Consider the following 25,506-nt stretch of genomic DNA (forward strand, 5'->3'; position numbering starts at 1 on the left):
GTGAGCTCCAACGTAAGATGGTTGCAGATGGTGTAATGAGATGATGAGATTAGGGTGCAAGAGCTGAACCCAGTAATCTTGGCAGTTGAGGAAATTAAGATGGGATATAGAAGAAAAGTGTCCTATGTAAGGAAACTTTCTGCAAAGTCTCAAAGCTACAGGGATGGAGTTTTTGTATACCCATATGACTCCTATTTCACAAGTGCTATGTCAGCATTTATGGTGTCCTCTATGCTTAGTCCAATGTTAGGCTTTGCTGGAGGAAATCTCCATCCCTTCCCTCGCATGGGAGCCTTGATGGGACATAAGGACTCAAGGACAAGGATGTGAAATACTAAGAACAATCTAGTAAGATCTCCATGTACACAGAAAGAAGGCCTCTCAGGGGAAGAGGAGAGAGATGGGGGAACACGAACCTAAGGACACAGTCTGAGGCTATATTGCAGAAATCTTTGGCCACCATGTGTTAGGACTTTACTTGGAAAACAAAGGAAATCGTTGCACTTTGAGCCAGGAAGGGCATGATTAGATTATTTGTTTGCTTTTTGTTTTAAAGTAGCTAACTGGCTTTAAGGGTGAAGGGTAGATGGATCAATGTGTGAGTGATAAATCATTCCTCAGCACCATAAGCCCAGCGATGTGCTTAGAGCAGAGAACAAGGAAGAGATTCCTGTTCTCAGGCAGGACCCAGTCTAGATAGGGAGATACACCAATAACTGAATGAAGTGCATTGGAAGCCCAGTGGAGGGACCTGGAAGAACCAATGATACTTTGCTAAATAAATACTGTGTGATTTGTGGACACAGACACCCAGCCTACAGAAAGCTATTGAATAAACATCACGATGTAAGACTATATTGTTCAGGCTGGCCTCAGTTATATAGATGAAAAAGATTTGTTGGGAAAGAAGACAAAATAGTTAACAGGCTAGATCACAGGCTTTGACTTTTTCTTAAAAATCATAGTAAGGCCAAAATGTCTTTTGGCAAGATGACCATAAACTATAGCTGTAGGAGAGAAGACTGAGGGCAGGGAGGTCACTTAAGAGACCAGTCTTGATGTATGGCAAACCCCTGAGTATCTTCTCAGGGCTGTCTGCTGGCCCAGACTTCCAGGCCAGTGCCTGATCTCTTGCCTTCTGGCCAGATCCTGGACGTTTGCCTGCTTGCTGCTGTCTGGCTCCTACCACCCACTCTCACGTGTGTGTACTCTTTTGGCCAGGACCAGTGGATTATTGCTTCCAAACTTCTCCTCTCCCTGCTAGTCCCTGAAGCACAAGAACAACTTTCCAGGTGGTTTCCTGGAGTTTTTGTTGTTAGAAACAATGAAGGAAAGATAAAAATGCCCACTGGGAGTTCATAACTGTTACAAAGTCTTAACACTTGATTTATTCAATGTATATTTATTAAATATTCACCACATATGCTAGTCACTGTATTAGGGATATAGAATATAGTAATGAATAAACCTGAACTGAATAAGCCTTAATTTGCAAAGAAACAGCTTATTGCAATAAGGAAACTTCCATGATGGGGTAATAGGCAGTATGGATGTTTCCCCAAAGCACAAGGACTTTTGAGTTGAAACCTACATAATAAGAGGGACTTTGTAGGGTATCAGACAGGTGAAAGGCTCCAAGCTAGGTGACACGTGCAGAGGACTAAGAGAACCTGCTTTGTTTAAGGGGCTCCAAGTCATTCAGTATTGCTGGAGCTTGAAATGTGAGATGAGAAGATGAGATTATGTGAGAAGGTCCGCCAGTGAAGAGCCCACACCAAGCCAAGGAATTTGTTTTTCCTATATAAAATATTGAAGTTTTCTTTTAAGTACAGAAGTAAATGATCAAATTTGTGTCTCAACTGGCTGTCAGTATAGGCTAGTGGTTTACAGCTGGGGGCAGTTTTACCTTCCAGTGGAGATATTTAGCAATAGTTAGACATTTTGTATTGTTATAAGTTATGAGATGCTCCCAGTATCCAGTGAGATTGAGGCCCAGGATGCTGTAAACCATGATATAAAGAATACAATAGTCTCCAGATTTAAAAAAATAATCTGGCCTAAAATGTCAGAAGTATCAAGGTTGAGAATCCTTAATTTAGAGTATGGGTCGGAGGGTCAGATACCTATAAGAAAGGAATTAGAATAGGCCAAGGGAGAATGGCTCAGATGGCAAGACACACTCAATATAAGGGGGGTAATGAAGACTTACTGAGTCCCTGGCTGACTGATACACCCGGCAAAGGAAAGGGAAGAATTAACTTTGGGCTTGAGTGAGTGGATGGAAGAGTCAGCAAGTTTGAAAGGATCATGGGTTTAGTACTGGACAGCTTAGATTTAAGATCAGCATGGGACATCCAGGTGGAGATGCTGAACAGGCATCTGGATGTCAGTTTGCAGCCTAGGGGAATGGTCCCCTAAGCTCAAAGCTTACTAGAGATGGTTCCTGAGGCTGGGAAAGTGAAAGAGGCCTTGTAGGGTGAAAAAAGGCCAAGGAGAAAGCCCAGGGAACAGGATGAATAAGAGCAGTCAGAGCACAGTAAGTGGAGAAGGGCCAGTGGTGAGGGTGAACCGGTGGGGGCGAAAGGCAGATTATGATAGTAGCAAGAAATCAGAATGGGGGTGTACAGAGGAAGGATGTCAGGATGGGAAGATACCATAAGTTCAGAGTCTGGTAGGAATGTTAGAGTTCATAGAAAAGGGTCTTTCTTTTGTCCTTGAAATAGTGCATCTGAGGAGAGCTGGGGGTCAAGTGTAGATAAGAGGAGAGGCATGAGGCTTCTAACAGCGCTGATGCAGCATGGGAGACAGAGCTGAGAAAGAAGCTGCTGAAAACAGTCTGTGTTTACAGAGAAACCTCTGAGCAGGGGCTCAGGAAATCCACTTCTGCCTTGGTCATTTCCAGTCAAAGGCCCCTGCGCCTTTTGGGGGTCACTTCCTGACAACTTCCCCCGACCACTGTTTATTGCTTTCTTCCTGCAACAGAGTCAGAGGGCAGAGGTGTTTAACAGCTCCTGAAGGCAGCTGCAGCCGCGCTGCTGCCTATGGGGAGAGATGCAAGGGGGAAGTCCGTCTCCTGGGATATCCGGGCCCACAGCCACCATAAAGAGCTGGAGCAGGAGCTGTTTCCAGGGTTCAGCCATGGCAGGGTCTTAATGTCTCTCAGGAGGATAAACAATGGCACAGATCATTTCTGTCAAGGGCCTGGGCAACAATCAGAAATCCTTGGCCAGCTTTCTTTCTGAGCACATTTTCTGGCCGAGAAGGGAAACTCTGCAGCTTCCTCTTGCAGCATATCATGACCCTGAGGTCTCTCTACCCACAAAGAGCACTTTGTCACAGCCTGCAGTAGTCAGCCACCAGCTAACCCACTATGGAGGGACTAGTGTGCACTCAATGTGTAAAACTGAGCGTGAAAGAAAGTTTTGTTACAAAGCAGGGTGATTGGATGCCTATTCACTCAATGCACAAATATGCACAGAGCATGTACTGTGTACCTGGCCCTGTCCTAGGCTAAAGTGCGTGAGACACATTCAGAAACCTCAGAACAGACCCTGTAGTGATCAGACTCAACTGTGTAATGAACATGCTCAGTACAGATTAGACATGTAAGCTGGGATTGGTGGCACACTTGCAATCCTAGCACTCAAGAGGGTGAGGCAGGAGGATCATAAGTTTAAGGCCAGCCTGAGCTGCATAGTGAGATCTCTATCTCAGAACAAAACAAGACTCCCTGCACACAAGATTAGACTTAAAATATCAATCTTACTAACTATCCATCAACCAATTCTCTGCTTGAGGTGATTAGGAGACTTTATGAGGATAGTAGTTTCCTGTGATCCTCTGGAATTAGAGTTTGCTGCCCTTGGTACTCTACTTTGTAGTTGGTCCTTGTTATATGCAGGTTCATTACTCTGTAAAATTTATTTGTAACCCTAGACACATGCAGCCATGAGTTGCCTGATATCTAGGTTCCCAGCTTGAGGTTGAAACAGGTGACATTTTTCTTCTTGTCTCAGCTCTTGTCCTGTAACCAGGTGTCCTTTCTGAGCTCTATTTTGTTGTTTTTGTGCTTTCTATTAGCGATTTTGCTGTGTAAAACAATCCCCAAGTAGAACGGTAGAGCTCTGCCTAGTTTTATGCCTTTCAGAATAAAATACATGCATGCATTAGATAAGCTTTGGTCAGACAGGAGTCACAATAACTAAGTATACCATGGCTGCATCTTTACTGTATTGTGTCTGTGAAGTCAATGTTAATGAATCAACACTATATATTAAAGTGCCTTCAAGCACACATCAAACAAGGTTACATATTGATGATTGCAGCTGTGCTGCTGCCCACAGGGATTCATGCAGAAGAAAATCTGTCTCCTGGGATATCTGGGCCCACAGCCACAGTAAAGGGCTGTTTCCAAGGTTCAGCCTTGGCAGGGTCTTATTTGCCATTTAACAAAAAAACAATTGTAACCAGAGCCTCCCAGGAACCTAAGTAGTGGGTTCTGGCCTGGGGTTGGGTTTTGGTCTGTGTTCTGGTCTTCTGTGTGTGCACACCATTCAGGGTCTTTGGGCACCAGCAATGCTTTCTCGGTTTAGCTCTGACTTTTCTGACCAGCAAGAGGGGGCATCACTTACCCTAGCCTCTCCCCAGGTGACAGCCACAGATGCCGACAGTGGTCCATTTGGCCTCCTCTCCTATTCCTTGGGTGCTGGGCTTGGAGCTTCTGGATCTCCCCCATTCCGCATTGATGCCCACAGTGGTGATGTATGTACCACTCGGACCCTGGACCGTGACCAGGGACCTTCAAGCTTTGACTTCACAGTGACAGCTGTTGATGGGGTAAGTAAATGGACCTTGGCCAGGGATACTGGGGTAGAGTTCTCACCAAGGCTTGACACAGCCTATTGACTGATGGTTACATGTTCCACCAGGGAGGCCTCAAGTCCATAGTGTATGTGAAGGTGTTTGTGGCTGATGAGAACGACAACCCACCTCAGTTTTATCCACGGGAGTATGCTGCCAGTCTGAGTGCTCAGAGTACACCAGGCACAGCTGTGCTGAGAGTGCATGCCCATGACCCAGACCAGGGACCCCATGGGCGACTCTCCTACCACATCCTGGCTGGCAATAGTCCCCCACTCTTTGCATTGGATGCACACTCAGGTGAGAATCCTCCCATCACCAGGACCTGCTATCAGCCCCCTCATTGCACCTGCCTAAATGATATATTGCCTCCTCTTTCCGGGACCTTCCCCTATTCTTTCCCTCATCTACTTTTGCTTCTCTTCCTTCTCCAGGGCTGTTGACAGTAGCCTGGCCCTTGGCCAGACGGGTTAATTCTGTGGTGCAGCTGGAGATTGGAGCTCAGGATGGAGGTGGCCTGAAAGCAGAACCCATTGCCCGAGTTAACATCAGCATTGTGCCTGGAACCCCCACACCACCTATATTTGAACAACTACAGTATGTTTTTTCAGTGCCAGAGGATGTGGCACCAGGCACTAGTGTGGGCATAGTCCAAGCACACAACCCACCAGGTATCAGATATCCCAGTACTATCTTCCAGTACCATCTCAGGGTGACCTCAGAGCAGCACACCACTGGGAGCTCTAATACAAAACAGTATGGCACACGAACATCACCCTAATGCCAACCAATTTCCCTGCCAACACCTGCCCCTTTCCTTTTTAAAAAATATTTTTTCTTTATTAAATTTTTTATTCATTTTACATACCAACCACAGATCCATCTCTCTTCCCTCCTCCCACTCCCCCACCCCCAGCCTTCCCTCCCCACCCTCTATTCCCTCTTCCAAAAAGGTAAAGGTCTTCCATGGGGAGTCAGCAGAACTTGGTACATTTAGTTGAGGCAGGTCCAAGCTCCTCCCCCAGCATCAAGCCTGCCCCTTTCCTAATACTGAGTTAAGCACAAATGTGGGAACTGTTTTTGGGATTAATAGGTGACCCATACCCCTTTCCTGATGTTTCTCTCTTTCTCCCTAGGTCGCTTAGGGCCTGTGACCCTCACACTATCAGGTGGGGATCCCCGAGGGCTCTTCTCCCTAGACTCACCCTCAGGGCTATTAAAAACACTTCGGCCCCTGGACCGGGAGCTTCTGGGACCCGTCTTAGAGCTAGAAGTTCGAGCAGGCAGTGGAACCCCCCCAGCTTTTGCTGTGGCTCGGGTCCGTGTGCTGCTGGATGATGTGAATGACAACTCTCCTGCCTTCCCTGCACCTGAAGACACCGTATTACTACCACAAAACACCGCTCCAGGGGCTCCCATCTATACACTGCGTGCTCTAGACCCAGACTCGGGTGCTAATAGTCGGGTCACCTTTAGTCTACTTGCCGGAGGTGATGGAATGTTTACTGTGGATCCTATCACAGGCCATGTCCGGCTTATGGGACCTTTGGGGCCTCCAGGGAGACCAGCCCATGAGTTGGAGGTGGAGGCCCGGGATGGAGGCTCCCCACCACGCACCAGCCACTTTCGACTTCGTGTGGTGATACAGGACTTGGGAATCCATGGGCTGGCTCCACAGTTTGACAGCCCTACCTACCGTGTGGACTTGCCCTCAGCACTGCCACTGGAACTCAGATCTTGCAAGTGCAGGCCCAGGCACCAGATGGCAGCCCTGTCACTTACCATCTTGCAGCAGATGGAGCCAATAACCCCTTTGGCCTAGAGCCACAGAGTGGGTGGCTGTGGGTACGGGCAGCACTGGACCGTGAGTCCCAGGAGTTATACACATTGAAGGTGATGGCTGTATCTGGTTCCAAAGCTGAATTAGGGCAGCAGACAGGCACAGCCACTGTCAGGGTCAGCATCCTCAACCAAAATGACCACAGTCCCCGCTTGTCTGAAGAGCCCACCTTCCTGGCTGTAGCAGAGAATCAGCCCCCAGGGACAAGTGTAGGTCGAGTCTTTGCCACAGACAGAGACTCAGGACCTAATGGACGTCTGACCTACAGCCTTCGGCAGCTGTCAGAAGACAGCAAGGCCTTCCGCATCCACCCCCAGACTGGTAAGCACTGAGACCTCACAACCTCATCTCCAGACTGGCAAATACCCAGACAAGATCTCCAGCCCAGATCTTAGCTATAAGCATGGGGATTCAGACTGGAGTTGGGCCCTGGTACTTGCCCACATTCCCCAGCTACTACTTATCTGTAGTTCCCAGGCTCTGAATCCTTAAACATCCCATCACAATCTCCATCTTCACTTCCAGGAGAGGTAACTACACTCCAAACCCTGGACCGAGAGCAGCAGAGCAGCTTCCAGCTCCTGGTGCACGTGCAGGATGGGGGGAGTCCGCCTCGCAGTGCCACCGGCACTGTGCATGTTGCAGTACTCGACCTCAACGACAACAGTCCCACCTTCCTGCAGGCTTCAGGGGCTGCTGGTGGGGGCCTCCCTCTACAGGTGAGGAAAGTGTCAGGACCACATTCTGAAGAGGTGTAAGAAAGATGGGGAGGGGCCTCCCGATTGAGCTGTGCATATAGGTAAGAGAGACTCCCTCCTAGAACAGGTGTTAAGACAAAAGGAAGACAGTTCCTCCTAGACATAGGTGAATGAAAGCCAATTCTGGGTTATTTTAAGCGGTGGAAGGAGACAACTGTAGGTGAGTTGTGTTCCCCACAGGTGCCAGACCGCGTGCCTCCAGGAACACTGGTGACCACTCTGCAGGCCAAAGATCCAGATGAGGGGGAGAACGGGACCATCCTGTACACCCTAACTGGTATGAGGGCGAGGAGGAGGGAGCCTGGGAGTAGTGATCAGCGCTCTCATGGCCTTCCTTGCTCTGGCTGCCAAAACCTCATCCTTCCTCTGCTTGTCCCCAGGTCCTGGCTCGGAGCTCTTCTCTCTGCATCCTCACACAGGAGAACTGCACACTGCAGCATCCCTGATTAGAGCGGAGCGGCCCCACTATGTGCTAACTCTGAGCGCTCACGACCAAGGCAGCCCCCCTCGAAGTGCCAGCCTGCAACTGCTGGTGCAGGTATGGCTGCCATTCCTAAAGTCCCCTGGTCTGGGTCCTCTCCTATAAATTCAGCTTCTTGAGATCCTTGGACCCTTTGTCAGTCCACTCTGACTAACTTTCCCTACTACCCAAGAAGCCAGCACAGACCCTCTTTTACACAGATCCTCCTGATTCAGTTTTCCCGCTCTGGTGCACAATAGGTGCTTCCCTCCACCCGCGCGGTGGAGTCGCCGGATCTCACTGAACCTGACCCTGGAGCAACAGTGCCTGTAGTCCTGACGGTGACAGCAGCTGAAGGACTTCGACCTGGATCCCTACTGGGTTCGGTGGCCCCGCAGGAGCCAGTCAATGTGGGTGCACTCACCTACACTCTGGTGGGTGGCGCCGACCCCGAGGGTACCTTCGCCCTGGACTCGGTGTCTGGTCGCCTGTACCTGGCGCGTCCCTTGGACTTCGAGGCCGGGCCGGCCTGGCGCTCGCTCACGGTGCGCGCCGAGGGGCCGGGAGGCGCAGGCGCGCGGCTGTTGAAAGTGCAGGTGCGTGTGCAGGACGAGAACGAGCACGCTCCCGCTTTCGCGCGCGACCCCCTGGCACTGGCGCTACCCGAGAACCCCGATCCCGGCGCCACGCTGTACACTTTCCGTGCATCGGACGCAGATGGCCCAGGTCCCAACAGCGACGTGCGATACCGCCTGCTGAGGCAGGAGCCGCCGGTGCCCGCCCTGCGCTTGGACGCGCGCACCGGGGCGCTCAGCGCTCCCCGCGGCTTGGATCGGGAGACTACGCCGGCGCTGCTGCTGCTGGTTGAAGCCACCGACCGGCCAACCAATGCCAGCCGCCGCCGGGCAGCGCGAGTTTCGGCGCGCGTCTTTGTCACGGATGAAAACGACAACGCCCCAGTCTTCGCCTCCCCTTCACGGGTGCGGCTCCCGGAGGATCAGCCGCCCGGACCCGCGGCGCTGCACGTGGTAGCTCGGGACCCGGACCTGGGGGAGGCTGCCCGCGTGTCCTATCGCCTTGCGGCTGGAGGGGACGGCCACTTCCGGCTACACGCTACCACTGGTGAGAGTTGGGCCTGGAGTGGGAGGCGTGGAGGGTGCTCAAGTGCAAGGAATGCTGAAGTTGGCTACCGACCTCCTTACTGCTGCCTAGGAGCGCTGTCCGTGGTGCGGCCTCTGGACCGAGAACAACGAGCTGAGCACGTACTGACAGTGGTGGCCTTGGACCATGGCTCCCCGCCACGTTCATCCACTCAACTCCTGACTGTCAGTGTTGTTGACATCAACGATGAGGCACCCGCTTTCCCTCAGCAAGAGTACAGCATCCTCCTTCGTGAGAACAGTCCGCCTGGCACATCTCTGCTCACTCTGAAGGCAACTGACCCTGACCTTGGTAAGACCTGTAGGAATAAATTATGGAAGGGATGGAGTAGGGGGTGAATTGTTAGAGGAATCGAGCAAGGAAATAAAAGATATACTTACAGTCTGATCATCCTCCATGCTGCATGTCTTTAGGGGCCAATGGGCAAGTGACTTATGGGGGTGTCTCTGGCGAGAGCTTCTCTCTGGACCCGAACACTGGAGTTCTCACGACTCTGAGGGCCCTGGATCGGGAGGAGCAGGAGGAGATCAACTTGACAGGTATACTGACAGGACCGCCAAAAGCTAGAGGCAGTGTATATATACAACACAGCTCCAGTTACGTTTTGGGAGCTTCAAGGTAGAGTGTAAGATGAACTAACTTCTAACCTGTCATCACGAATTTTCCAGTGCATACTGCACCCTTTACACCTCCTTTGATTATACTGAAGCCATTATTTAGCAGAGGAGCATGTTGGCATTAGCAGAGGGGTTAAGTGACCTGCTCAAGCTAACAGGGATTGGAAGTGGCAGGGCAGAGAGTTGAGTTCAGGCTTTGATACCTAATTTATTGTTTCTGACACATTACCACTAACTGAAGCTAGTTGCATATAGTCAGCATGGGATGTAGAAAGGAAAAGAGAGTTTTCTGACCTGTGTGTTATGTATGCCCACATTTTCTGTTTTATATGTGTACCTGGTGAACATGTGTATGGGTTTCTCCATGGCATGAGATAGGGTAGATCTTGTTGATTTTGTTTCTCCACAGTATATGCCCGGGACAGGGGCTCGCCACCCCTGATGACTCATGCCATAGTTCGAGTGACTGTGGAAGATGAGAATGACCATACTCCAACCTTTGGGAACACCCACCTCTCCCTGGAAGTGCCTGAAGGCCAGGACCCCCAAACCCTTACCACCCTACGGGCCTCTGATCCAGACAGGGGGCTCAATGGAAAGCTACAGTACCGCATCCTAGGTGAGAGGCGTCCAGGGCCACAAGGCCAGCACCTACTTGCCTGGTTCTTGCTGTTCCTTGGCTCTTGTCATTTTATGACAATGTTTCTGTGTCTCTTTCCCCTTCTTCTATTTATTTCTTTGCAGCCAATAGGTATATTTAAGTTACCTCTTCTAGCATCTCCAGTTCTTTATCCTTCCCTATGTCTGTTGTCTTTATCCTATTCCTTTTACTTGTCTCTCCACAGAGTTAGTTGTTTTCAAACATTTTTGGTCTCAGGGACTCTTAAAACTTTGTTCTATGTGATAGGGTCTCAACTATGTTGCCAGGCTGGTCTTGAACTCATGATTGTCCAATTTCAGGCTCCAGAGTGGTGGGTATTATACTACTAAGCCAGGTATGCTTTTAAGTGTTGAGAATCCCAAAGGGTTCATAGGTAGTATGTTAAAAAAAAAACTGTTTGCTGTGTTTCATATTAAAACTTACAAAAAATTAGATATCATAGAGGAACAAACGATTAAGGATATTGCTTGCTATTTCTCCATAGGCATAAGAAAATGTTAAGATTTCAAACAAACTGTTGAATAGTATTGAAGTTGCAATGATCTTAAATGTAACTAAAGGTCACCAGGGCAAATTGACTCTCTGAAAAAAATAACTTTTTTTTTAAAACGTAGAATATTCTGGAAAATACAGTACACAAATACTTGTTCTGTTAACCAAATGAGAATGTCATACAACATCCACAAACCCCACTTTACATTTGTGAGATAATGAGAATGGAAAGGCATATAATGTTTTAGGAAAATACTTTGATTATATATATTGAAAGGGTCTTGGGGGACTGAGGGGTCCCAAGATCACACTCTGTGTGATTTATAGTGTTCCTCTTTGCCCTTGGTGTTTCTCTTTTCTCTTTGCCTTTGTGTTTCTTTGCCTTTCTCCCAGCTCTCTTCTACAGCTTGTATTCCTGTTGTTACCTACAAGTTACTCCTACTCATGGGCTAACACGTGCATGTTTGTGTATGCATATTCTCTGCAGATGGAGACCCTTCAGGAGCCTTTGTCCTAGATCTCACTTCTGGGGAGTTTGGCACCATGAGGCCACTAGACCGGGAGGTAGAGCCATCATTCCAGCTGCAGATAGAGGCCAGGGATGGAGGCCAGCCAGCCCTCAGTGCCACCTTGCTTGTGACAGTGACAGTGCTGGATGCCAATGACCATGCTCCAGCCTTTCCTGTGCCTGCTTATGCTGTGGAGGTACCTGAGGATGCACCTGCAGGGACCCTACTGCTGCAACTACAGGCTCATGACCCTGATGATGGGGACAATGGTCGTGTGATGTACTACCTGGGTGCAGGTACCGCGGGGGCCTTCCTACTGGAGCCTACCTCTGGAGAGCTGCGCACAGCTACTGCCTTGGACAGAGAACACTGTGCCAGCTATGCCTTCTCTGTGAATGCCGTGGATGGTGCAGCTGCTGGGCCCCTGAGCACCACCGTACCGATCACTATCACGGTGCGTGATGTCAATGATCACGCACCGACTTTCCCCACCAGTCCTCTGCGCCTCCGCCTACCCCGCCCAGGTCCTAGCCTCGGTACACCAACCCTGGCTCTAGCCACACTTCGAGCTGAAGATCGAGATGCTGGTGCCAATGCCTCCATTCTATACCGGCTGGCGGGCACACCACCACCTGGCACCACTGTGGACTCTTACACTGGTGAAATCCGTGTGGCTCGCTCTCCTGTAGCTCTGGGACCTCGGGATCGTGTCCTCTTCATTGTGGCCACTGACCTTGGCCGACCAGCTCGCTCTGCCACTGGTGTGGTCATTGTTGGAATACAGGGAGAGTCTGAGCGTGGGCCTCGCTTTTCCCGAGCTAGTAATGAGGCTGTTCTCCGTGAAAATGCACCCCCAGGTTGGTGCCCAGTTATGTGTCCCAGATTTGAGCCCCTGGAAGGACTGGAGTTAGTCACTGACAATGTAGTGACCACAGTCCAGCCAATGCCACACGTCTCTCTCTTGTCCTCCCTACAGGAACTCCCGTCATCTCCCTAAAGGCTGTCCATTCAGGGGGCTCAAATGGACCAATCACCTATAGCATTCTCAGTGGGAATGAGAAAGGGATATTCTCCATCCAGCCTAACACAGGTAAGGAACAGGAAAAGTTTTGTAAGGAGAAAGGCTCCTGGAGGAGTAGGTTCTCTGGGCCAGAGCGGCTTTTGGTGGGAGGAGGAGTTGCCCTCAGAGAAGAAGGCTCCAGAGCAAAGAAAGGAGCTGTGGCTGACGCAGGTTGTCTCCCATAGGAGCCGTCACAGTTCCGCTCCGCAGAGGGGCTTGACTTTGAGACAAGCCCACGACTACGACTGGTACTGCAAGCCGAGAGTGGAGGAGCCTTTGCTTTCTCAGTGCTGACCCTGACCCTTCAAGATGCCAATGACAATGCTCCCCGTTTCCTGCGGCCTCACTATGTGGCTTTCCTGCCAGAGTCCCGACCCTTGGAAGGGCCCCTGCTTCAGGTGTGGGGTGTGGTGGGAAGATCAGGGACAGGGCTGGTCGGACTTGTTTGTGGCCACGCCCGTGTCAGCAATCTTCCCCACTTACTAGGTGGAAGCAGATGACCTGGATCAAGGCTCCGGAGGACAGATCTCCTACAGTCTGGCTGCATCCCAGCCAGCACGGGGCTTGTTCCATGTAGACCCAGCTACAGGCACTATCACTACCACAGCTATCCTGGACCGGGAAATCTGGGCTGAAACACGGTGAGACCTGGCACCTGTGAGTCCAAGACCCCATCTTGAGTCTGTATGGATTCAAGCCCTGTCTTGCATCTCTCTCACTCCCCAGGGCACACCTTGAATTCCTCCCAAACTAGGCTTTGTCATGAATCCTCCTTGCCCTTCCCAGGGTTCATTCCTATCTCTAGGCCCTGCTCCCTGACTGTGCTCTGTATCTAGGCTGGTACTGATGGCCACAGACAGAGGAAGCCCAGCCCTGGTGGGCTCAGCTACCCTGACAGTGATGGTCATCGATACCAATGACAATCGCCCCACCATCCCCCAGCCCTGGGAGCTCCGAGTGTCAGAAGGTGAGGGCTGAGTAAAACAACAGGTGTAAAGGGCTCCCATAGTGAGGAGAACTCTGCAGTCACCTTTCCCTCGTGTTTTGCAGATGCACTGTTGGGCTCAGAGATCGCACAGGTAACTGGAAATGATGTGGACTCTGGACCAGTGCTGTGGTATGTGCTGAGTCCATCTGGGCCTCAGGATCCCTTCAGTATTGGCCGCTATGGAGGACGTGTCTCCCTCACGGGCCCCCTGGACTTTGAGCAATGTGACCACTACCACCTACAGCTGCTGGCACATGATGGACCTCATGAGGGCCATGCCAACCTCACAGTGCTCGTGGAGGATGTTAATGACAATGCACCTATCTTCTCACAGAGCCTCTACCAGGTACCAACTCTTTCTGGATGTCCCCATGCCCGGGCCTGGGACTGTTCCTGTTGGAGCAATATAGCAGAGGTAGACAAGTGGCTAGACTGGGCTAGATGTTGGGGTTGATGTAAGAATGGGTGGGAAGTGTCCTATTTTAGGCCAGCTTCCCACGTCCTGTGGACTGCATCCAAGTTCTGCATTCTGTGATGAGAAGGGAGAAGGTGGGCAGTTCTTATTCCTATGCTGGGGAATATGGTTCTTAGCTGGATGCCAAGTGTAGTTCATAGGGCTGACCTCCAGCTCATAGGCTAAGGGGGACAGCAGGGCAGCTGGGAAGCTTGGCCTCGAATACTTTCTGTTACTCTTCAGGTAATGATGTTGGAGCACACCCCGCCAGGCAGTGCCATTCTCTCCGTCTCTGCCACTGACAGAGACTCTGGCGCCAATGGTCACGTTTCCTACCATCTGGCTTCCCCTGCTGAGGGCTTCAATGTTGACCCCAACAATGGTAAGTCTTCCCCAGAATCTGATCCCTTTATCATTGACTCTATTGGGTTATATTTGGCACTCAGTCCTAAAATTTGCTACTTCGTCATATCTCGACTCCTGGATCTCTGACCCAGGGAGGACATCCACTGCCCCCTATCTTTAATAAAAGTCCTTCCTGACTGTATATCTAGAAGCTGCTTCCTGAACTTTGAATACCTGAGGACAATGCATACTGTCCCAGCACACAGGCTGTTCCTAGGAGTCTGACTCCCAAAGCCGTTGCCTAGACTCTGGAGAATTGCTCTTGTTGACACAGTGACATCACTGAATGATTATTTCTTCCCCTACCCTTCTCATCTCAGGAACTCTGTACACAACAGTAGGAGCAGTGGCCTTGGGCCATGAGGGGCCAGGAGTGGTGGATGTGGTTCTGGAAGCACGAGACCATGGGGCTCCAGGCCGGGTGGCACGGGCCACCGTGCATGTGCAGCTGCAGGACCAGAATGACCATGCCCCGAGCTTCACACTGCCACACTACCGTGTTGCTGTGTCTGAAGATTTGCCCCCTGGTTCCACCCTGCTCACCCTGGAGGCCACAGATCCTGATGGAAGCCGCACTCATGCCACTGTGGACTACAGCATCATCAGTGGCAATCGGGGCCGAGTCTTCCAGCTGGAACCCCGGCTTGCTGAGGCGGGAGAGGGTGTTGGGCCAGGTCCCCAGGCATTGGGCTGCCTAGTGTTGCTTGAGCCTCTAGACTTTGAAAGCCTGGCACAGTACAATCTAACTGTGGCTGCAGCTGATCGGGGACAGCCACCCCGCAGTTCAGCCGTGCCAGTGACTGTCACTGTACTGGATGTCAATGACAACCCACCTGTCTTTACCCAAGCATCCTACCGTGTGACAGTACCTGAGGACATGCCTGTTGGAGCTGAGCTATTGCATGTGGAAGCCTCTGATGCTGACCCTGGACCTCATGGCCTTGTGCATTTCACCCTCAGCTCAGGTGACCCTTTGGGGCTCTTTGAGCTGGATGAGAACTCGGGTGCTTTGCGACTGGCCCGCCCTCTGGACTGTGAAACCCAGGCTCGACACCAGCTTGTGGTACAGGCAGCTGATCCTGCTGGAACACACTTTGCTTTGGTACCAGTAACAGTTGAGGTCCAGGATGTGAATGACCATGGTCCAGCCTTCCCATTGAATCTGCTCAGTACTAGCCTTGCTGAGAACCAGCCTCCAGGCACTCTAGTGACCACACTACATGCAATTGATGGGGATGCTGGGACTTTTGGTAGACTTCAGTACAGCCTATTGGAGGCAGTGCCAGGGCCTGAGGGTCGTGAAGCATTTTCACTGAACAGCTCAACAGGGGAATTGCGGGCACGGGTGCCTTTTGACTATGAGCACACAGGAAGCTTCCGTCTGCTAGTGGGTGCTGCTGATGCTGGGAATCTCTCAGCCTCTGTCACTGTGTCAGTGCTGGTTACTGGAGAAGATGAATATGACCCTGTATTCCTGGCTCCAACTTTCCACTTCCAAGTGCCAGAAGGTGCCCAGCGTGGCCACAGCCTGGGTCATGTGCAGGCCACAGATGAGGATGGGGGTGCCGATGGCCTGGTGCTCTATTCGCTGGCTACCTCTTCCCCTTATTTTGGTATCAACCAGACGACAGGTGCTTTGTACCTGCGAGTGGACAGTCGGGCACCAGGAAGTGGAACAACCACCTCTGGGGGTGGTGGCCGGACCCGACGAGAAGCACCTCGGGAGTTAAGGCTGGAGGTAGTAGCAAGAGGGCCTCTGCCTGGATCCCGGAGTGCCACAGTACCTGTGACTGTGGATATTACCCACACTGCTCTGGGCCTGGCACCTGACCTCAATTTGCTATTGGTAGGGGCCGTGGCAGCCTCTTTGGGAGTTGTGGTGGTGCTTGCTCTGGCAGCTCTGGTCCTGGGCCTTGTTCGAGCACGGAGCCGCAAGGCTGAGGCCGCCCCTGGCCCAATGTCACAAGCAGCACCCATAGCCAGTAGCTCTTTACAGAAGCTGGGCCGGGAACCCCCGAGTCCACCACCCTCTGAACACCTGTATCATCAGACTCTCCCCAGCTATGGTGGGCCAGGAGCTGGAGGGCCCTACCCTCGTGGTGGCTCCCTGGACCCTTCACATTCAAGTGGCCGAGGCTCAGCAGAGGCTGCAGAGGATGACGAGATCCGCATGATCAATGAGTTTCCCCGTGTGGCCAGTGTTGCCTCCTCCCTGGCTGCCCGAGGCCCTGACTCAGGCATCCAGCAGGATGCAGATGGATTGAGTGACACGTCCTGTGAGCCTCCTGCCCCTGACACCTGGTATAAGGGCCGAAAGGCAGGGTTGCTGCTGCCAGGTGCAGGAGCCACTCTGTACCGAGAGGAGGGGCCCCCAGCCACTGCTACAGCCTTCTTGGGGGGCTGTGGCCTGAGCCCTGCACCCACTGGGGACTATGGCTTCCCAGCAGATGGGAAGCCATGTGTAGCTGGTGCACTGACAGCCATTGTGGCTGGTGAGGAAGAGCTCCGTGGCAGCTATAACTGGGACTACCTGTTGAGCTGGTGCCCTCAGTTCCAGCCTCTGGCCAGTGTCTTCACAGAGATAGCTCGGCTCAAGGATGAAGCTCGGCCATGTCCTCCTGCTCCCCGTATTGACCCGCCACCCCTCATCACTGCTGTGGCCCACCCAGGAGCCAAGTCTGTTCCCCCGAAACCTGCAAGCACAGCTGCAGCCCGGGCCATCTTCCCACCAGCCTCTCACCGCTCCCCCATCAGCCATGAAGGCTCCCTGTCCTCAGCTGCCATGTCTCCCAGCTTCTCACCCTCACTGTCTCCTTTGGCTGCTCGCTCCCCCGTTGTCTCACCTTTCGGGGTAGCCCAGGGCCCCTCAGCTTCAGCACTCAGCACAGAGTCTGGCCTGGAGCCGCCTGATGACACAGAGCTGCGCATCTAGCTGTGGCCCTAACTGGGCCCCGACCTGGGATACGTACAGTGTCCCCAAAGCAGGCCCCATTCTCAGCCTGCCCTGGGCAGCCTCGGATCATGACTGACCATGGGGAGGCCACCACCAGTCCCCAGCTCTCCACCTGAAACTCTTCTAGTTGGGTCAGGCCCCACATTTCACCCCAGTCTCCTCGGCACTAGGACCACAGAGGGGCTGTTGGTCACTGACCTGTGGCCAGATCCAGTGTGGGGAGAAATAAGAATGAGGCAACAGCCTTGGGTTCTTTTCAGCCAAGACTTCCTGTCCTGCACCAGCACCCTGCAATGGAGCTGAGACTTTATTTATTGGGGGGTAGGGGAATGGGGGAGGTCCCTCCAACCTGTTAGGGCCCAGCTTCTTTGGGTTCCTCTGACACCCCTGCCCCTGCCCAGAACAAGTGCCAATTCTCACTCTGGAGCCTTAATAAACTGCAGTTTGTATCCAGCCTCCGGCTCTGTTCTGTCAGGGTAACCAGAAGTCACCTGGAATGGTACTGCGGAGACCTGGCATACATAGTACCTTAGGAGGCCCAAAGAGGTGGAACACACCAGGACATCTGGAGTAGGGCTGGCATTGGGAGCTCAGGAGCCTAGCCCTGGTCTCTCCGAAGCTTTTCCCTCTGACATGAGCAGGAACTCAGGGGCAGTGGTTCCTGGGGAAACTAGCTGAACAGAGAGAAGTCTAGGGTTCTAAGCCCGAGGGTCTAGAAAAAGATGGGGGTGGTTACAAGAACAGGTAAGTGAAGAGATCCTCAACCCTGCCCATGCACGCCTACCTTGGAATCGTGAAATGTCCACATTAATCAGAGCTCACATTTGCTGAGTCTTTGCCAGGTCAGCCTCAGCTACGCGATTTGCTTGCTTTATCTCAGTGTCCATTTTCACTCTCAAGTATGAGCTAGATTGCTTTTATGTAACAGTCACTGAATTTTAAATGAAGAAACCTAAGCTCTGAGAGCTTAGTTTTCTGATACTGTACAGCCAGGAGTAGCCCACACCTATGAACCTTCACAGCCCACACCTTTGTGGTTCCTGGAGAGACAGACTTGGGCATCAGGTGAGGAGCCCTGGGCTTGGATGCTCAATACAGTATAGAGGAGGTAGTCTGATAGCAGCCACTGCATTCAAAACAGCTCATTTGGGAGGGAGGAGTCAGCAACGTCACTAGTTACTAGGCAGGGAGATGGAGGAGGTGACAGACAGTGCTCATGTGACTTGTCACATGACTTCAGATCAGCCGAAAGCCAAAATGGGACGCCAAACCTGGTGAGAAATTGAGGTGGGGAGGGTAGCCAAAGGGGATTACGTTAGAGGGGTCACATGTGGAGGGAATACAGTGGTGGTTCAGCTCCTGATGGAACCCACCTGCCGTCCCTGCAGCCTCCTAGGGCTCCTTGTTCTCGTCATCACTGGCAAATGCACTTATAGCCCTGAGCCGGACCAGCGGTGGATGTGAGTTGATTTCGAACTGCCCGTGCCTTCCCTTACCCTTCTCTGCAGTCACCGACCTGGTCCTAGCTTTCCTCACCCTTACAACTGCTCCTAGTGCCCACTCTCTAGCCTTACCCGACACCCCTTAGACTTAATCTCCTGCCTTAACCGCCTCTGAAACTTATCTGCATCTGGAATTCCACCCAAAGTCTCAGCTCTTAATCCCAAACTCTCCACGACCTGGGATTCCCCATCTATGGCCTAACCAAGTCATATCCCTGGTCCTGCAGGCTGCCCCCAGGCTGGGTGTCCCTGGGCCGCGTGGACCCTGAAGAAGAGCTGAGTCTCACTTTTGCTCTGAAACAGCAGAACCTGGAAAGACTCTCGGAGTTGGTGCAGGCTGTGTCGGACCCCAGCTCTCCTCAATACGGTGCTTATCAGCTATCAGAAGTGGGGGCAGAAAGTGGGAGGCAGGAACAGGCAGGCACTGGCTGGTGCAGATCATGTAGGGTCATGTTTCTAGTATGACACGAATTGGCAGTAACTGCCACATTCACGTACACACATACCCCGAATTTAACATCTGAGTTCTTCAGTTTTAAAACAACAAATCTAGGCCTACTGGCATGAGGTAGTAATCCTAGCTACTCAGGCTAAAGCAGGAAGGTTTTGAATCCAAGGCCTGCCTGAGCAGTGTAGCAAGACTGTCAAGATTTTTTTAAGTGGTTTTTTTTGGGGGTGGGGGAGCTTAGGTAACTCAATGGTAGGGTACTCAGCCTAGTGTGTGTAAAACCATAGGTTCAACCTCCAGTAAGACGAGGGTTGGGGTGGGGTAGATATGTTTGAGAGCACGTTTTATAATCAGATCTAGATTAAAATTTTGACTTCTACTTATCAGCTACCAAATGGAGAAATAGCACTTAGTATGTATAATTATCAAATCATGGCCGTTCCCCTGATGTCGTATCTAGTCCTACACCCTCCTCTCTTCCAATCCTGAAGTTGCTAGTTCAACTCCTAAATCGTCTTTGGATTAATCTTGCCTGGCCATCCCTCTTGCCATCATCTCAGTTGTTTATTCTCTCTCCTGGACTACTGCCCAGCACCCTGACTGGTTTGCAGTTTCCTCTCCTCTACCCCACTCCCCAGAGCACTCCTCACACTATTCCAGAGCATTCTCTCTGATGGCCAGGCTGGATTGAATCCTTTCCCTGCTTAAAGTTCTGCATGGTGAGGAAAGGGTGTGTGTGTGTGTGTGTGTGTGTGTGTGTGTGTGTGTGAGAGAGAGAGAGAGAGAGAGAGAGAGAGAGAGAGAGAGAGAGAGAGAGAGAGAGAAAGAATGGAGGCGGGGAAGAGAGGCATCTTCAGATCACCCAAGAAGCTCTTTGCATGCAGGGAAGAATGACTCACCATTACGTTGTTTAAAGTCAACAAGTATGAAGATCTGAGCTAAATTAGATGGTTCTGTATAATTGGCTCCAAAAGTTTGGAAACAATTTTTTTGAAGATAAGCTTAAAATGGGGCATTTAAAGTTTATTAACCTCCTTGAATTTGTGTGACTACGGCAGTGCATGCTGTGCATATTTCCTGGCAATGACATTCCAAGTCTCTCCAGCCTTTTCTTCCCTTAGATTCCCAATATGCCTAGCACCTACACAAACCTCCTTGGGAAGTCTTGATGTCTACTGATTGAGGTGCAAACAGGCAACCCAAAAGAGCCACTAATCAAGACAAGATCCTCTTCTGAACCCCTGCAGGAAAGTACCTAACCCTACAGGATGTAGCTGAGCTGGTCCAACCAGCACCACTGACCCTGAGCACCGTCCAAAAATGGCTCTTGGCAGCTGGAGCCCGGAACTGCCATTCAGTGACCACACGGGACTTTGTGACCTGCTGGTTAAGTGTCTGGTGAGAAGTAATGATTGCCCCATGGAGTTAATTGCCCCACCAAGGAGATAAAATACTCCCAAAGGAGGAAGTTGAAAGCTTGCTGAGAGCCTGTGGGTATAGCTAATGCATGGGGAGATGGCTGACTAGTAAGTGGGGCTCGGGCCATTTCTGCTCCCCTCCATGCTTCCTGTTTTCTGACTTCCAGGCAGGCTGAGCTGCTGCTACCTGGGGCTGAGTTCCATCGCTATGTGGGGGGACCTTCGGAGACCCATGTTGTAAGGTCCCCACATCCCTACCAGCTCCCCCAGGCCTTGGCCCCTCATGTGGACTTTGGTAAACCCAATGGGGTTGGTGGAGGTTGGGAAGGCAGATCTAGAGGCTGAAGTGTAGATGCCACAAGAGGCATAGGGTGTTGGCAGTAGCAAAGTAAGTGGTAGTGTCTGTAAGTCCTCCTTAAGCCTGACTCCTTTCCACAGTGGGGGGACTGCACCGTTTTCCCCCCACGTCATCTCTGAGACAACGCCCAGAGCCACAGGGGGTAGGAACTGTTGGCCTGCACCTGGGAGTGACGCCATCTGTGCTCCGGCAGCGATACAACCTGACAGCACAAGATGTGGGCTCTGGCACCACCAACAACAGCCAGGCCTGTGCCCAGGTGAGCTATGAGAAGCCCTGGAATCCTCACAACTTCCTCAAGATATCTTTAATGCCTTACTACGCTGGGCCTCACTCTCTGATCCATGATCCCTGATTTGACTGTTTCCACAGTTCCTGGAACAGTATTTCCATAACTCAGATCTGAATGAGTTCATGCGCCTGTTCGGTGGCGATTTTGCACACCATGCATCAGTAGCCAGAGTGGTTGGAAAACAGGGGCGAGGCAGAGCTGGAATCGAGGCCAGTCTAGATGTGGAATACCTGATGAGTGCTGGTGCCAACATCTCCACTTGGGTCTACAGTAGCCCTGGTATTGCTAAAAGAATTAGTTAGGGGTGGTGGGAGAAGTGGGTTGGGGTAGGCTGTTGATCTCTGCCTCATTTTGTCAAGGGGATGCCATAGACTGAAGGGAGAGTCTAGCAACTCTTCAATGACCACCCGTATCCCTTCTTTTAAAACAATCCAGGCCGGCATGAGGCACAGGAGCCCTTCTTGCAGTGGCTCCTGCTTCTCAGTAATGAGTCAACCTTGCCAAATATACATACTGTGAGTTATGGAGATGATGAAGACTCTCTCAGCAACGTCTACATGCAGAGAGTCAACACTGAGTTCATGAAGGCTGCTGCTCGGGGTCTCACCCTACTTTTTGCCTCAGGTAACCCACCCTAAACTTCTACTTCCCACCTGCCCAACCTGGACATGTTGCCCCAATTGACACTTCAGCCTGGTTTCTGCCTCATAATAAAACTCAGAGCCTTAACAAGGACTGATGTGACCTGTAAACTCTGACCTACAGTAAAAGGTGACACCTACATTTCTTCTCTGGCATATGAGCCTACACCCTGAGTTCTCACCAACTAATCTGAATATTTACTATGTCTCTCCTAGGTGACACTGGAGCTGGGTGTTGGTCTGTCTCTGGAAGACACAAGTTCCGCCCTAGCTTCCCTGCTTCTAGGTAAGCACCCCTCCAACCTTTCACTTGTGACTCTGACCCCACCAGGTGCTGCTATGGATCAGCCTTCAGCTTTACCTGTCTTGATTGCTGTACTCCCTCTTTTCTTCATGTGTGTCCCAGGCTAGTAGACTCCTGAGCAGAACATGGCTACCAATGTTTCTCTTTCTTAGTCTCTAGGCATTTTAGTTGCAGGATTTTGTTTTGTTTTGTTTTTCATGTAGAAAAAAAGTATGCACAATCAACTCAAGCCATGTCTTGAGAGCTTTCAATCTCTCAATAAACCCTGTATGCAGGTTTTCAGTCTTATTCCCTTATCCAGTAAGACCCAGACTATACCCACCCACTCCACCCATCTTTGGAGTCACCCACTGTCTGAATACTGCCTTCTCTTTAGCCCCTATGTCACTACAGTAGGCGGCACCTCCTTCAGGAATCCATTCTTAATCACAAATGAAGTAGTTGACTACATCAGTGGTGGAGGCTTCAGCAATGTTTTCCCACAGCCTTCATACCAGGTTTGTGCATGTTCGTGTGGATATACGGAGGATAGCAGCGGGGTGGGGGAAGTGATCCTCAGTCCAGCAGCCTGCTGAACAGGCTACTGGCCAATACTCAGACTCAGAAAATGTCCTTCAGGGGGAAGCAGTGGCCCAGTTCCTGAAGTCCAGCTCTCATCTACCACCATCTAGTTACTTCAATGCTAGTGGCCGTGCCTACCCAGACGTTGCTGCACTTTCTGATGGCTACTGGGTAGTCAGCAACAGGGTCCCCATTCCATGGGTATCTGGAACCTCGGTGAGAATCAGTTTGGCTCTAAACCCTCTACTCAGGAACTACCCTTATTCCTCTACCTACAAAACCTTGTACCCAGAATCCCTGATTCCTTAGAGACTTCTGATCTTTGCAAAAATCATTCCACAAAAGTCTAATCACTCTGAAACCCTGACCTATTCTTGCATCTTCATCTTGCAGGCCTCTACTCCAGTGTTTGGGGGAATTTTATCCTTGATAAATGAGCACAGAATCCTCAATGGCCGCCCCCCTCTTGGCTTTCTCAATCCAAGGCTCTATAAACAGCATGGGGCAGGCCTCTTTGATGTAAGTGTTAGAGGAAAGAGGGTGGATGTTGTCATAGGATATGGGAAGGGCTAATGTGAACTTGGGGCACTTTTACTATATGGGATTGTCTCTGTGATATGAATATAAATAAGGTACGGTCTAGAAGTACTGGTACCAGCAGGCCCAGATCTGATGTTTACCACCTCCTCCCAGGTAACCCATGGATGCCATGAGTCCTGTCTGAATGAAGAAGTGGAGGGTCAGGGTTTCTGCTCTGGTCCTGGTTGGGATCCTGTGACAGGTTGGGGAACACCCAACTTCCCAGCCCTACTGAAGACTCTACTCAACCCTTGACCCTTTCCTGCTGGGAAAGCAGAACTGTCCCATGTGCTACTGGAGAAGGCTTAGTCCCCTATTCTGCCTCAATGGAAGCCCTGCTAAACTCTTAACTCTTGCCTCCTGCAGACATCTTTTCCCTAATCCTCAAATGCTGCGAGCAGGACTTGATTCCCAACCCTATTGTGTTCCATCAAACTCAGGTCTCCTAACTCAACAAGATGTTATAACCAGCACATTTTGTCTCACCCTTCCCTGTCTCTTCTTCCTCTTTCCAACTTGAGACGTGAAAAGAGGATGAGGATGTTGTCTTCCCATTACTGATACTATCAGGCCCATCTGGGGCTTACCACCTCTGCACTGACTGTATGCTCTATTTCTCTTCAAGTTTTCTTCCTAATGCACTCACTGTTAATGAGACCTTTGCACTAATTGTTTAGTTTTTCTTCCCCTGGCACTGAAGCGAAATGGTCTCCCTGACATTTTATGCAGTATACACTTCTCAATCTTTGTTTTATGGTTTTGTTTTGTTTGTTTGTTTGTTTTGTTTTTTGAAGAACAGGTTGCCAACAATCTCATATTCTAAAGAAAGTTAAAAATCTGTAAACTCAAAGTGTTTTAAATATGTTCTCATCGGCAACATTCTCAACAAAATAAATAGGTCATTACAAATGAATGTCACCTTTAAATTTTGCTTCAACATTTTTTTTTGTAATTTTTTTAAATTTACATTTTACTTTCCCCTTCTTGGCTACGATAAAGCGATACTTGGTTTTTATTTCAGCTGTTAGATATTCATAAACATCTAGCTTCTGTAAACCTGGGGTTTGCTCTTTCCTTCAGTTTCCCATTCATTCTTTCTCCTTGGCTTCCAGTGTATACCCACCCTAACCACACCAGTTTGCCTCCTTTCCCACTAACTCCTGGAATTCAGGTGTTGTTCATTGCTCTAGCCTTAGTTTTTTGCTTTTATCATTTTATTCATCATCCCTCAAACAAATCACTGACATCTATACCCACAGTGATTGATAGATACCTCAAATGGAAGATACCTCAATACTTCATCTCCCTCCTACCCAAACCTCAACTATTTTATCTCTTGGTATATAATACAATGCCTCTTTCAAACAAACCAAAACCCAATAACCCTTAACTCTCGTTTTTTTCACCTCCTTATTAACTTCAATGAACAAGGTTTACTGATTTTACCTTTCGAATACATCTTTATCAGCCGGTGTGGTGATGCTCACCTTTAATCCCGGCACTCAGGAGGCAGAGGCAGGCAAGTCTTTGTGAGTTTGAGGCCATCCTGGTCCACATAGAGTGTTCCAGGCAAGCCAGGGTACATAGTGAGATTCTGCCTCAAACACACACACCTCTTCATCTCTACTGCTACTGCATTAGCTTTGAGCCCATGTTGTTTTCCTCTAAACCGCAGGCGGGGAGCCATTCCCAAAGCCCCTCAATATCCCTGACTTCCTACCCAGGGGTAAGTCATCTTCCAGATCAAACAGCATATTTACTTGTACAAACTCTTCAAAGATTACTGGGTAAAAGTCAGGAGCATCGAAACCCGCCTTCAAAATCAGGGAATAAACATTGATAATATCTGACACTTGGAATTAGGTAGCTGATGTTAGCTCTCATTCTTCACTGTGTTGTACCTACATGTTGCTGGGAAACCACCATACAGAATTGAAATTGCCAGTTCGATTGCCTTTCTTTCCCAGACCAGTGTTGCTAGTGAACCAGAATCTTATCCTACTTTGTATTCCTAGGTTCCAGCCCAGTAGCTGGCAATTAGGAATTAAATAAATGACTGAATTGCAAATGTGCTTCACTTGCTGACTGTGGCATGTTATTTCTTCAGGGTGAAACACCTTTCTCTCCATTTACAGCAGCACACTCCTAGGACCGTTGTGGGTGGGAGGGATACTCACCAAATTCA

The 25,506-nt window shown here is 50.4% G+C and overlaps 2 protein-coding genes across 2 annotated transcripts in view; both read left to right on the forward strand.

Annotated features, from left to right (window-relative positions):
* The window catches only part of Dchs1 (dachsous cadherin-related 1), a 36,933-nt gene extending 15,796 nt beyond the window's left edge, over window positions 1-21,137 (forward strand). Inside the window, 26 exon segments of the mRNA XM_028858156.2 lie at window positions 4,648-4,836; window positions 4,929-5,160; window positions 5,295-5,531; window positions 5,997-6,572; window positions 6,575-7,021; window positions 7,226-7,419; window positions 7,639-7,735; window positions 7,839-7,996; window positions 8,179-9,040; window positions 9,131-9,370; window positions 9,493-9,618; window positions 10,106-10,315; window positions 11,337-12,215; window positions 12,335-12,448; window positions 12,604-12,617; window positions 12,619-12,816; window positions 12,905-13,059; window positions 13,255-13,385; window positions 13,469-13,752; window positions 14,104-14,242; window positions 14,586-18,492; window positions 18,607-18,678; window positions 18,948-19,087; window positions 20,416-20,566; window positions 20,754-20,881; window positions 21,025-21,137. Coding sequence (XP_028713989.1) covers window positions 4,648-4,836; window positions 4,929-5,160; window positions 5,295-5,531; window positions 5,997-6,572; window positions 6,575-7,021; window positions 7,226-7,419; window positions 7,639-7,735; window positions 7,839-7,996; window positions 8,179-9,040; window positions 9,131-9,370; window positions 9,493-9,618; window positions 10,106-10,315; window positions 11,337-12,215; window positions 12,335-12,448; window positions 12,604-12,617; window positions 12,619-12,816; window positions 12,905-13,059; window positions 13,255-13,385; window positions 13,469-13,752; window positions 14,104-14,242; window positions 14,586-17,197 — 8,094 coding nt within the window. The 3' untranslated portion in view covers window positions 17,198-18,492; window positions 18,607-18,678; window positions 18,948-19,087; ... (1 more) ...; window positions 20,754-20,881; window positions 21,025-21,137.
* On the forward strand, window positions 18,392-25,398 carry Tpp1 (tripeptidyl peptidase 1). The gene is made up of 13 exons (XM_028858157.2): window positions 18,392-18,492; window positions 18,607-18,678; window positions 18,948-19,087; window positions 20,416-20,566; window positions 20,754-20,881; window positions 21,025-21,203; window positions 21,317-21,515; window positions 21,672-21,860; window positions 22,094-22,163; window positions 22,558-22,678; window positions 22,800-22,958; window positions 23,136-23,261; window positions 23,436-25,398. Exons 1-13 carry the CDS (start codon window positions 18,410-18,412, stop codon window positions 23,574-23,576), a joined length of 1,758 nt encoding a protein of 585 aa, XP_028713990.1. The 5' UTR covers window positions 18,392-18,409; the 3' UTR covers window positions 23,577-25,398.
* The last annotated feature ends 108 nt before the right edge of the window (window positions 25,399-25,506 follow it).

This window comes from Peromyscus leucopus, chromosome 1 (genome assembly GCF_004664715.2).
Source record: "Peromyscus leucopus breed LL Stock chromosome 1, UCI_PerLeu_2.1, whole genome shotgun sequence".
NCBI lineage: Eukaryota > Metazoa > Chordata > Mammalia > Rodentia > Cricetidae > Peromyscus > Peromyscus leucopus.